Here is a 13913-nt window from a genome sequence, read left to right as displayed (position 1 = left end):
AAAAAAATATATTTTATTGATTTTTCACAGAGAGGAAGGGAGAGGGATAGAGAGCCAGAAACATCGATGAGAGAGAAACATCGACCAGCTGCCTCCTGCACATCTCCTACTGGGGATGTGCCCGCAACCAACGTACGTGCCCTTGACCGGAATCGAACCCGGGACCCCCCAGTCTGCAGGCCGACGCTCTATCCACTGAGCCAAACCGGTTTCGGCGTGTCTTCATATTTAAAGTGGGTTTCTCTTAGAGGCATATTACTGATCTTGCTTTTTAAACAATAATACAAATTTTACTTTTAAATTAGTATATAGCACATTTACATTTAGAGTGATTATTGACATGCTTGGGCTCAAATCTACCTTCTTGCTTTTTATTTCATCTGTTCTTTCTCCACTTTTGCCTCATTTCCCCATTTCTTTGAATTCGTCTTTGATTGAAAATTGCTCCTGGGGAGTGTAACCTCGTTTTTGGCATCTCTTGGAGAAGTAGTGGGAAGAGAAATGGTCAGATCCTTGCAGGTGGCTGCAGTGAAGGAGCAGCAGAGCTTGCACTCTGACCGATATAACAAAGGGAAGCAGGGTGTGCACATGTTCTGTCCTTCCTGAAATTTAGTCACGATCCTTTTTGCTGGCCAGTAATTTGAGAAGCAATCTCATGATTATGCAGGGATGCCCTAGGAGTAAGTGGCGAAAGCTTACCTTAACTACTAAAGTAGTTTCTAGTTCAGGAGAAACTACAAATATGACTCAAATAAACAACTCGGGATATTAAGATATGGCCTTATGGTTTCATTTATCACATCTGCAGCACCAACTTTATAATTCCAGTACTTGGCTGCATGCCAGGGATGAGATACTAGGCACCAAGGAGGAGACACGGCAATGAATGCGAGGTGGTGGTGTAAGGTGGGACATCAACATCCAGAAGCCACTGCCTGCTGGGACCATCTCCACCAACACCTGGATTACTCCTGTTGAAATAAATGTGCATTTTCTAAAGAAGTCCATTTCTTGCTTTATGGCTAGTGGCTTACCTGTTACATTTCTTTTTGGCAAAACTATAGGAAGAAAGTAAAAAATATACAGTCTAGCGGTGAGGATGTGTAAAATAGTTGATCTGGATGTAATTCCTTAGTCAGATCATGCATGCTGTACATACTATTTCATATTTTGTTTTTAACATTAATGAATATACGAACATCTTCTCATCTGATTAGAAATTTCTTCCAACATGATTTTTAGTGTTTGTTCTTTTTCACATATAAAGTATGTTTGCACAGAGGACAAAATCTAAATTGCATAGGAGGAAATACAAAGAAATGTAAGTTTTACATTCACTCCAAATGGTTCCTTAGGAAGAGATTTAGTATCAAGAGACTTTTCTCTGGGGATAAAAGTACACACAAACGTACATGTACACACATATAACATAAATGAAAGCTCACCTGTATGCATTTCTGTTCTTGTTTTTTTTTTTAAGTCAAATATTTTACAGGATATTGTGTGATGTCAACACACACTACTCTAACTCATTTAGAAAAATGTTTATTTAACATGTTCCTTATTGAAAAAAGAATATTTCTAATTTTTTGCAACAATGAATAAATTTGGTCTTAGCTGTGCCATTCTATTTTTTTTAAAGCTTTCTACCTTTAATGTTTGTTTTAAAAATATTTTATTTCATGGTGTGATTTTTAAAAATGTTTGGGCATATGTAAAGTAGGTGAATTTATTCTGATAATTTAAAATTTTTATAATTCATTTTTATCTTTTTTGATGTTAATCTTTAGAATTATATATAATAAACTTCTATTTTTTAAATTATTACCTTAGAACTTTCTATATAGCCTAAGCGACTGGTGATTGGCTGACTGGCCAGTAGTTATAACGTGCACTGACCACCAGGGGGCAGATGCTCAACGCAGGAGCTGCCGAGCTGTGGTGACTTGGCAGCAGTGGTCCTCGGGTGATGCACTCGGAACCAGAGAGAAGGGAGGCTGATTCCAGGTTGCATCCCCCAAGAACCACCCTCTTGCAATCTGGGACCCCTCAGGGGATGTCCGAGAGCCAGTTTTCGCCTGATCCCCGCAGGCCAGGCCAAGGGACCCCACCAGTGTACAAATTCGTGCACCAGGCCTCTAGAATCAGTATAAAAGAGTTAACCATTAGGATATTTATTCTTATTTTTCTTCCATAGCCTGCTCTTGGTAGATTATATTATTATCTTTAGTGCTCCTAATGGAAAATTTTTCTAATTCTTAAGATATATTTACATATAAAAAACTGTGTTACATTTATATAGTACTAACTCTCTACAGTGAGAGGAGGAGATTAGTGGACAAATAGTACCTATAAATTTTCCTCTTCTTTAATTTTATTTGTGTTGATGATATTACTATATTAGTTGTAGTATCATTATTGATTATATCACTATTGTAATATCACCATTTCCTATAATCCCTACAGTTTTCTGATCTTGGTTCTATCTGAGCATTCACTGTAATCAAAGTAGTATGGATTCACATTGTGAAGAATTCTGAAAACAGTTTGAATTTTTTCCTCTTCAATGAAGAAGAGGTATTCACTTTACTAGAATAAGCTATGAGTTACTTATTTTATATTTTTCTTAAGAAATATTGTTTACTTTTATTACATAGGTAAACATCTTGTTATAATTTGAAAAAATGTACGTTACCATCTCTCTTCTTTAAATTTGCCAGTTATTTGTATGTTTGATCTTCCTTTCTGCCTTATTTATCATTTTCTTTCTGAACATTTTGAAATTGTAGTTTATTTTTAAAATTTTCTCAAAGATTTCTTTAATGTCCATGGTTATTTTAAGTAGTGTCTATCCAGTGATGGCGAACCTTTTGAGCTCGGCGTGTCAGCATTTTGAAAAACACTAACTTAACTCTGGTGCCGTGTCACATATAGAAATTTTTTGATATTTGCAGCCATAGTAAAACAAAGATTTATATTTTTGATATTTATTTTATATATTTAAATGCCATTTAACAAAGAAAAATCAACCAAAAAAATGAGTTCGCGTGTCATAGGTTCACCATCACTGGTCTATGCTCTTGTTTTTGTTTTGTGTCATGTGACTAACAATTCTCATTTTCTTTCCTGGGTTCAGCCAGCTTACTTCCCACCACCTGATATGCTTTTGTTACTTTTTTTCCCAACCTTGCTATTCCACAGGCTGGATGCTTTTATTTAAAAAAAAAAAAAAGTAATAAAAGATTTTTCTGTAATTTTCTGTTAATAGGGTACTTTTTCTGTTATTTTACACATTACCTTTTCTTTTTAGGTTTAAAAAATGTCATTTCCTTTTTTAAAAAATGTTTTTCTTATTGCTTTTTAAAAAGAATAACACATAGACATACTTTCCCCTTGTATATAACATGATTCTAATTGCTAAATTATGAACCATATCAATTATATATTTGGTGGTTATCTTCCATTAATTCAACAAATACTAATACAACACCAATTATTGACAATCTTCTAAGATGGATCCTTAATGGGAGTTAAAAATGAGGTTCTCTGAAATATTATGGAAGTTGATAGATGAGATCTCTGCTCTCCTTGATGGAATAAGCAATCAGGTTCTTAAGAAGGTAGTGATTGAGATAGTTCAACCTACGTCATCAGACTATACACCTTCTTTTCTCTTGTGTGATCCTTCCATCCCAAACAACTTCCTAGCTTCTCTTTCTGGCCCCCTGCTTCTGTTCATTTCATTAGCATTGCCTGAAATACCTTTCCTCTTACCTTTAGTTATCTAAAGTTTGTCTTTCCAGACCAATTCCTTTGTTGAAAATTTTCTCAGCTATTCCAGCTTTGGAGTCCAGTGACTGGTTATTATGTTTGCCTAGAAATAAGCAGATGCCACTTTAAGCTGCCATCTTATTTTTATGTCTAGATATCTCCCCAGCTGCCCTATAGATCTTTAACAACAATAAATTACACCAATCAGCACTGATTCTGTGCTGGACATTTTGTTGTAAGTAACTTTAAATGTATTATTTCATTAAACTCTCCCAACATCTCTGTTAGCTAGAAACCATTGCTTTCTGTATTTTAGAGATTAAGAGAATGAGGCACAGAGAGCTGTAGAAGCTTGCTCAAGGTGACACAGTTAGTAAACTATGGATTGAGATTTTACACCAAGGAAATGCAGCTCCAGAATCCAGGCAGCAAATTATTTCATCCCAGCTGGTTCTGGCTGCTCAAAGAGTCATTCCCCACTGATAGAAAAGAGGGTTCTCTTTTGGCAAAGAAGGATCCCACAGGGTAAAAGAAAACCTACAATGTTGTTGTTGTTTTTAAACAATTCTCTCTTTAAGAAAAAGTACAGTTTAGAAATAACACTTGGTCCAGATGCCACCTAGATCATTTTAATTTTGTCCCTTCAGGTGTACACTCTTGAGGTTTTCGTTCTTTGGGGACCTGGCTCTAAATTATTGAAAACTCCTAAGAAAATGTCCCTTATTCTGGGAAGTTGGTGAGTCAATGCGCAGGTCTCTTAACTCCCAGCCCCTTTAAGATGGGGCATTTGCCTCCTTCACCAAGTAGCTAGAAAGTCATGCTCTTGCAAAGGCTACCACCATGAGGGGAGTTGACTGTTCCACTCTTACTTCCAGAAGATGATCCTTTCCTTTAAAGCAGTTAATGAAGATACATAAAGGATATCCTTAAAGAAGTGAGTACATATGTGGGATATAAAACTGAAACGCATAGATACAGACAACAGTCTGGTGGTTACCAGAGGGAAGAGGAGTCAGGTGGTAGTAAAGGGGGTCAAATACATGGTGATGGAAGATGATTTGACTTCGGCTGGTGGGCACACATGCAATATACTGATGATGCAGCATAAAAATATACACTCGAAACATTTTGTAATTTTACTAAACAATGTCAATCCAATACATTTAACTTAAAAAAAAAAGAAGTGAGTACACTGCTTTTGGATAATGTGATATTTTTGAAATATGGTGGAGAAACATGAGATGAATCCTGGGAATGTAACCTCCCCGCCCCAGGCTCTCTAAAGAGAGGAGACCTTGGCATTTTGTTCACAACCTCATGAGACTAAAGAACTGGTTTGTGTGACTTTTTCTGAACTGAACTTCCTGTTTATTTCTTTATAATATAGAGATACTGTAATGTCTGTGAGGTCACAGAATGTTAGATATGAAAGGGCTAGAGAGATCCTCCTCTTTGATATAAAGAAGATTCAAAATGACTTATATTCAAATAAATAAATATATAAATCAGAAAGGAAGAAAGGACGGAATGAGGGATGGAAAGAAGAAAAGAAGATGGAAAGAAAAAAAGAAAGGGAGGAAGAGAAAGAAAGAAACCAGAAGCAGTGTACACCCCCCTATCCTCACATACCTATATAGACATAGTTGGACGGGCATAAACAAAAAATTCACGCAATAGGTGATGCTCCTAATATAAACCAGGAATTGTCTTTGTGACTGCTGAGTATATACTCCACATAGCACTAAGCAAATGATCATGATAATAATGAAATAATCATAAATAGAATAGATAGCATCACTATGTCAAGTTCCACATGTAATTATTGTATAATTCAAGAGTACTATATTGTTCCATTTTATCCAAAGAGGACATTAATTAAAGTGATAATGAATGTTACTTAAAACCAGACTTTTTTCATATAAATTATCCTACATAGTGTTCTTTTTCTATAATTTTTCAACAGTTTTCTCTTTGACTAATTAGTCAGAAAATAATACTTTCTTGAGAATGTTCCCTGCATAAAATATTATGCATTTGATATTTTACATATTTTATTACTAGAATTGACATTGCCTGCCAGATTTCAGGATAAGTGCCTTAAAAGCTGTTTATAGAAATATGAGAAATCACATAAAATAATTTTACATTATTTTGGTGCAACAGATGCTTTATTTTCTATGCAGTTTCCATGACAACCTGCTGTCCAACACTTATCACTTGATCTCAAAGGTAGAACCTCATAATTTCTTCACACATCACAGTCCCTTATATGAATAACCCTTTTGTCCTTTGTGTGTTATCATCTCCACATCCTTTTATAAATAGTAGTAGGAAATAGATTGATGCACACATCTATAAATTGTGTGTTGATAATGTTAGAATGGCACTGATTATTCAGTAAGAACAAGAACTTCCCTGCTTAGTCTTTCCCAATGGCTGATGTTAGGGTCTGAATAGTTCATTGGCTCTTACAGCACTCCCAGTGAGGGTATTCTTGAGTGGATTTTACTATTCCATCTGAGGTGAATCATAAAGAACAATTCTCATTTTAAATACAATTTTATAACTTGAAGGAGTTTTAGATAGTTGGACTCTTTTTATGAGAGAGAGTATGAAATCCAAAGAGATCCAGGGTAAATAGCCCAAGAATGTGCAAGACTTTTGCACCACTGTCCAGACCTAGTTTCTAGAAATATTGTCTTCCAGTTCAACAGCGTTTCAATAATTGTATATTATAGATCTGATTAGCTAATCTGTCATTAGGTTAAAATATCATTTGTGACTGTGAATGATATATTTTTTATAATGAAAATGCTTTTCTTTTTTGTAGCAGATTATAAATGACCAATGGCAGACGAGAATCAGACCGCAGTGACTGAGTTTCTTTTCGACTGTGAATGATATATTTTTTATAATGAAAATGCTTTCCTTTTTGTAGCAGATTATAAATGACCAATGGCAGACAAGAATCAGACCGCAGTGACCGAATTTCTTTTTGTGGGCCTCACAGATCATCTCCATCAGCAGACCGGCCTCTTTGTCATGCTTCTCTTCATCTATCTTGTCACGCTGGGGGGTAACTTGGGGATGATCACTCTCATATGGATCGATCCCAGGCTCCACACACCCATGTACTTTTTCCTCAGCCACTTGTCCTTTGTAGATATTTGTTCCTCTTCCTCCATTGCCCCCAAGACACTGTGTGATATCTTTGCAGAGAAAAGAAGCATCTCTTTCATGGGTTGTGCTGCACAGATGTGGTTCTTTGGTCTTTTTGTGGCAACTGAATGCTTCCTCCTGGCTTCCATGGCCTATGACCGGTATATGGCCATCTGTAAGCCTTTGTTGTATACGCTCATTATGTCCCAGAGGGTCTGTGTGCAGCTGGTGGCAGGGCCCTATGCCATGGCTCTTATAAGTACAATGACCCATACAGTTCTCACTTTTTGCTTACCTTTCTGTGGACCAAATGTTATCAATCACTTCTTCTGTGACATTTCACCACTGCTGTCCCTAGCATGTGCAGACACCCAGAACAATAGGTTAGTGCTTTTCATCTTGGCTGGAGCTATAGGAGTCCTCAGTGGCCTAATCATCACCATCTCCTATGTGTGCATCCTCGTGGCCATCATGAAGATCCAGACTGCCGATGGGAGGAGGAAGGCTTTCTCCACTTGTTCTTCTCACCTGGCAGCTGTCTCCATCCTATACGGGACTCTTTTCTATATCTATGTTGTGCCTGACTCAGGTTCCTTCTTAGATATCAATAAAGTGATTTCTCTATTTTATACTGTGGTCATCCCCATGCTGAACCCTCCTATCTACAGCTTGAGAAACAAGGAGGTGAAAGATGCATTCAAGAGGAAGTTTGAAAGAAAAAATTTCTAGTAGGTAGTTAGAATAGAATTCTATGTGTGCTGCACCACAGATGTTGGTACAGAATGCACAGAATATTGGAGTGGAAATCAGAAACTGCAGGTAAGTCCTGGCTCTGCTAGGTTATTTGAAAAAAAAAAAAAGGAGTAGTTCTTAAATATTTTCCTGCCTTAGTCTTGTTCACTGTGACATCATGTGGTTTCAAAATATTAAGATGAATTGAGAATATAAATGTGCAAATATACTGGAAGAAAACTTAGGTAAATGAATACTATTTAATTAAAACTATAAAACTAAAAGTTATTATGGAAAAATCAAAGCACCAGGAACAGTATTAAAAGACAAGCAATAAAATGAGAGAAAAATTTGTTCAGATGTGCCAAACAATATGATATTTCTTATTCCCTATTCAAAGAATATTCCAAAATTTACAATAAAAATAAAAACAGTGAATAAATGGACAAATGAATAGGCAGTTCACAGAAATGGGAATGCAAATTGGCAAAACATGTATGGAAAAATGTTCAACATCATTATTGGTCAAGTAAATGAAATTAAATGAAAATGCAATGCAGTGCCTTTCATAGTAGATAAAACGTTAAAAGTTTTCAATGATGGCGAAGTTCCTGTTTGATGATGTACACTGTTATTTTTCCTGATGATAGGATGAATCACTCCATTTCTACAAAATAACTTGGTAGTTTCTATTTAAAATGTATATGGCATTTGACCTAGAAATTCCTCCTTTAGAAATCTAGACTACAGAAATATAAATGCCAATGCATAAGATAACACATATTTCAGCATAATGTGTAGTGACAAAGAAAAAGAACAGAAATGACTTGAAGATCTATCATTCAAAGAAAAGTACGGTTTTTTCTGTGAAATGTTGTGCAGTAAATAAAAACACTGAATTAGGTAATCACGGACTGACCTGGAGAGAACTATTGTATACTGTCACTGTTGGTGAAAAAAGACCAAGTTGAAGATCAATGTGCAGTACTAATATTTAAGAAAAAAGGAAAATCTATGTAATGAATGAAATATACATGTAAATGCACATGTAAATGAGCATAGGGAGAAATATAAAGGATAATCAACAACATCCTGACTTTGATTACTTCATTAAGAGTGGTATTGGAGGTAGAAAAGAAGAGGTTTTATTCATACATATTTGAGTTGTAGCTTAATCAAGCCCTCTGGTCCCACTGGGGCTTGATTTAGATGTACCATTTTCCTCTGACTTTATCATTGGAGGATCAGCCAGGACCCAGCTCATATGGCAGGCCTGGTTACCTACTCACACACTGCCCTCTGTGCAAGGGCCCAGAATCAGACCAGGAGCTGTTTCTCAAAAGCCAGGACATTCTTTACTTCAGATGGCATAGAATTGCTCCTGTAACCCAGGACCTGCATCATTCTCTCACGGAGGCTTGTAAGAAGCTCCATACTGCTTGTTTTCCTGCTACTACAACTTGCATCATAGAGTCTGTTGCATCATGTGGCCTAGTGGCAGGACTGCTTGTACTTCATCTGGGACCTGCTGTAGAGCCCTTCCTGCTCTGCATCCATAAACGCTGGCAGCCCATTTGGTATATGGGCTGGAGAAATATTCCTCCAAAACCCAAAGTGGCCTATTAGGACATTCTGATTCTTTCTCCATGAATTGTACCTTGCGTGTGTGTGTGTGTGTGTGTGTGTGTGTGTGTGTGTGTGTGTGTGTGGGGGGGGGGGGGTTCTAGCATGCCCACACTCACAGGACCTGTGAAAACTTACTGAAAGGGTCAAGTTCTTGAATCTTATTAGGGTTTATCTCTCACCCTCTGGCATAACACCTCTAATGTTCTAGCAACTGCCTGTGTAACCTGCTCTATCAGTATGATGTTATCAGTGTAGTGGATGCTACACTCAGAGTAATGGATGGGGGCCAGCTATCCTAGGGGCCCAGATATCTGTAGAATATATTAAGGAGGGCAGGAGAGTTAATAAAGCCTTGAGGAAATATCGTAAATGAATATTGTTGTTCATCTCACATCAATGTAAATGGTTTCTGATGCTCTTTTCTAATCAGAATAGAAAATAATACATTCCCCAAACCATCCACTGCACATCATGTACTGGAGGCCTTATAAATGATCCCATGTACATGGCACTGCTGTCGGGCTAGTACTTGGTTGAACTTGAAGCAGTTCACAGCCATTCTCTAAGAGCCATCTGGTTTCTGGAGGAATGACACTGCTGAATAAAATAGATAATGGTTACTACCTCCACTGCATCCTTTATGTCTTTGGTGGTGGCATTCATTTCTAGATTCACGTGTTCTAGAACTTTATAATCCCCATTGACTTTAGGAAGCCTAGATTCATAACTACAACTCATATCACTGAGCTTCTCACCAAGCTGAAGTCCCTCCCATAGTCCTTTTCTATATTGCTTTAGTGGAAGGAACATAGTCACCTGTTATCTTGTCCAGTCTTACATCATAAGTCCTTTCAAATATCCCTATGTCTGTAAGCATGTAGACCTCTTCTTCAACATTCAACCATGGCAATAATGGTAGCTCTACCCACCTACTGTAGGCTGCCGGTGTTCCCAGGGATTCAAGGAGACATCCCAACAGTGCATTAGAATCAGCTCCTGGTACCTTGCCTACAAGATAATTTCTGAGTCACTGGAGTTCTTCCACATCAGTAAATTCTTCCTTATCCAGCTTTATGTTTCTTCCATCCTAAGCACATTACCCTCAAAATGTATAACCCCACAAGCTTTCTCACTTCTGACTGGTACTTATCAGTCAAGTCCTATAATAATTCTGGAGACTAATAGGGTCAGTTCTCCTTAGTCATCAGGCCATACCATTCTGAGCATTGCCTCTGGTTATTAAATCTAAAGGCCATGAAGGGAGGTGAGCTAGATCTTGAGAAAAAACACTTTTTTTTTCTTATGTAACATCTGACTCAGTGAGTCCTCTTTACATTCTCTAGGCAAAGGAAGGCTCCTCTCTTCCAGCAGTGGGGAGAGGGCCACTTCTGCAGGCTCAGTAGCTTTAGGGGAACTAGACTATCTCAAACATAACCAGACTGATTTTTTAAATCTCAATTCTCAGTGTCTAACTCCTTTCCTGTTAGAGTGCTGACTTTTGTAGGGAGACTTGGCAATTCGGCTTCTTTATCATTCTATTTCTCACTGTCAGGTTCTTACGTTGAGTTTTCATATAATCTGGTATCTAATTCTAGGAACTGAGGATCTTTTTGAATGCTGCTTATCTGACTTTGCCATCATATCCTGAATTGGAATTTGTGTGGGCTGAGTCTGTTATTTTCATCCTTTGGAATATTAATGGTATTTAACAACAACAGCCTTCTAGTACTATAGCTACCATTGCTCCCCATATCTCTCACATGCTAGAGATAACTGCATAAGCCAATGCCTGTTTTTTACTTGTACCCCATTCCAACTCACTAGTACAAGCACGGCTTTATTATAGCTAATTTGCAACCACTTTATCTGAATAATTTTAATAATCTGAATTAATGCAACCCACTTACAAATGTAGTTCAATAAATTTATAACACAAAAAGATATGGAAATATTGGAAACAATTTCCAATAACATTTGGACAAATTACAAAAAGATATCCCTTAGAAACTGCTTGCTGTAGGACATTTTAACTGTCATTTACCTTTCAAAGTCAGGTTACAAAAAGATATCCCTTAGAAACTGCTTGCTGTAGGAAATTTTAACTGTCAAAGTCAGGAGAGAACTTCACTAAGAACATGCTCAACCTCTCTAAAACATGAACTAGTTTATACAGTTTTGTTAAAAGACTGGCTACAAGACTAAAGGTCAATTTACTTAAGAAATCTGGATTTCAAGTGGGTTGGGTTAGGGATAAATTCAGAGGAAACTGCTTTGACAAACACAAAAAAGTAATGACCACTGATTTCTTATTTCCAAGCTTGGTCTTCTCCTGGAGAGAGGACAGGACCCTGAACAAGTGCCAATGTGTCTGTAACCTCAAGGCAATGTTGGTGTTTTCGTAGTGTTGAGTTTTACACATTGTTTCACTTTAAAAATGAATCCACTCTCTGAATTTAAGCATTTTCTCAAAAACTCAGAAGTCCTTTATTAACACTACAAAACTTGGTGTCAAGGGACAAGACTACAAATTTTTAGACTTACCCTGTTACAGTGAGAAACAAAATAGTGCTGTTTTTATTTCTGTCTTCATGTCAGAGGTGTATATGGCAGGAAAGGACGTGGTTCGTTTCTAGAGGTTTGGTAACAGAATGAAATGCTTGGCCTCTCTGACTTCATCTTGTTCAAGCCTGCGTCCTTGCGATGGCACAGGTTAATAGCTTCTGCTTAGTTTTGCATATAGATAAGCTAATCATTAGAGGAATTCTGCTTGGGGCTTGAGTTTTACCAAAATAGCCCCTTATCAGAAACTGTCTCTCCCAAGGAAATAAGGGAAGTATGTACAAAAATGATGACTGTTTATCAAAGATTTGTAGGTTCATATTCTGATATGTATTTTATTAATAATACATGTAAAATATCAAATGCTTAACAAAGCCCTTAATTTAATTACATCTGCACAATCCCCTTTGCCATGTAAGGTAACATCTTCATAGGCTCCTAAGATTAGGAGATGGACATCGTTGGAGACCATTATTGTGCTTTGCACGCCATCTCCTCAGATGCTACCAAATTGTATGTTCCTGCCACCCTGCCTATTTATCTCCTCACTTCAACCTGGAATGCCTTTCCTTTTAACTTCATATAATCTCATTATGTCCCAGAGGGTCTGTGTGCAGCTGGTGGCAGGGCCCTATGCCATGGCTCTTATAAGTACAATGACCCATACAGTTCTCACTTTTTGCTTACCTTTCTGTGGTCCAAATGTTATCAATCACTTCTGTGACATTTCACCACTGCTGTCCCTAGCATGTGCAGACACCCAGAACAATTGGTGCTTTTCATCTTGGCTGGAGCTATTGTGTTCTTCAGTGGCATGATCATCACCATCTCCTATGTGTGCATCCTGGTGGCCATCCTGAAGATCCAGACTGCTGACGGGAGGCAGAAAGCTTTCTCCACGTGTTCTTCTCACCTGGCAGCCATCTGCATCCTGTATGGGACTCTTTTCTTTATCTATGTTCTTCTTGACTCCGGCTCCTCCCTAGATATCAATAAAGTGATTTCTCTGTTTTATACTGTGGTCATCCCCATGCTGAACCCCCTCATCTACAGTGTGAGGAACAAGGAGGTAAAAAGTGCATTCAGGAGCAAGTTTGAAAGAAAAATGCAGTAATAGGATTCAGTGATGGATGGTAAATTAGAGAGTTAGAAAATCCCTGAGTCTGCCCATTACCAGGTTACTTGTGTACTGTGCTAGGGTGAGGGACTGCGCCATGGAAGGGTTACAGAATGTTACAGAATGTGCTAAGGTGAGGAAATGAGACATGAGAAATTGAATGTGCTGGGAGGGGGGACTGACATATGGAGAGGGATTGTGTCAGGATATAGAGAAGGATTGTATTAGGGTTAGGAACCATGGAAGAAAAATTGCTAGATTGTCTTAGAAAAACAATGTGTTATGATATGCTCCAGCCAGGTGTGACTCTTTTTACCTCCCCCTTTGTGCTTATGAACCTTCTGTGAACTTCTAAGGAACAGCTAATGAAATGCTTTGTATTTTTTTTAACACTGTTTTGCTATAAAGGATCATACTGCACCCTTGATCTCTGCCACATGCTGCAAACCTCCCAGAGGGGGAAGGTGAGGGCTGTGGTCAGCTGGCCAGCTTAATAAAAGGCTTTTAAACTTAAATTCTGAGTCGGTGGTCTATCTCATTGAGCCAACCCATAACAATACTAAAGTACTGTTTATGTTTCTTTACATCAGTCTTGTCCTTTGTAAAATGATGGAGAATAGGAAAGAAAATATAATTTATGCCAGAAGAAATCCAGGAGAACTTTTATATATTCTTATATATGGAGAGATATTTTATTTCAGACCAGGAAAGGAATTGTTATAAGGAAAAGATCAAAAGAGCTTATTAACAAAGGTTTCATAGACCTTGTTAGATGCTGAACAATGGAAAGTGAGAGAACAATGGCAAAAACAAGTGACTCACGATGATTTAATGTCCCAATAGGAAAGTGTTGGAATAGTAAATGAAACACAGTAGAAAAATGAAACACATCACAGAAACAAACTCATAAACGAATGGCTAATTAACACAATTAGAAATGCAAGTGGCC

The 13913-nt window shown here is 37.5% G+C and overlaps 1 protein-coding gene and 1 pseudogene across 1 annotated transcript; both read left to right on the top strand.

The window, feature by feature from the left end:
- Nucleotides 1-6726: 6726 nt before the first annotated feature.
- Nucleotides 6727-7659, top strand: LOC102255575 (olfactory receptor 5G3-like). Its single transcript, XM_005885089.1, has one exon. It carries the CDS (start codon nucleotides 6727-6729, stop codon nucleotides 7657-7659), a length of 933 nt encoding a protein of 310 aa, XP_005885151.1.
- Nucleotides 7660-12407: 4748 nt separating this feature from the next.
- Nucleotides 12408-12961, top strand: LOC102248514 (annotated as a pseudogene).
- Nucleotides 12962-13913: the final 952 nt, after the last annotated feature.

This window comes from Myotis brandtii, unplaced genomic scaffold, assembly GCF_000412655.1.
Source record: "Myotis brandtii unplaced genomic scaffold, ASM41265v1 scaffold892, whole genome shotgun sequence".
In the NCBI taxonomy this organism is placed as follows: Eukaryota; Metazoa; Chordata; class Mammalia; order Chiroptera; family Vespertilionidae; genus Myotis; species Myotis brandtii.
Note: the sequence above shows the minus strand (reverse complement) of the source record. Positions and strands in the feature narration are given on the sequence as shown.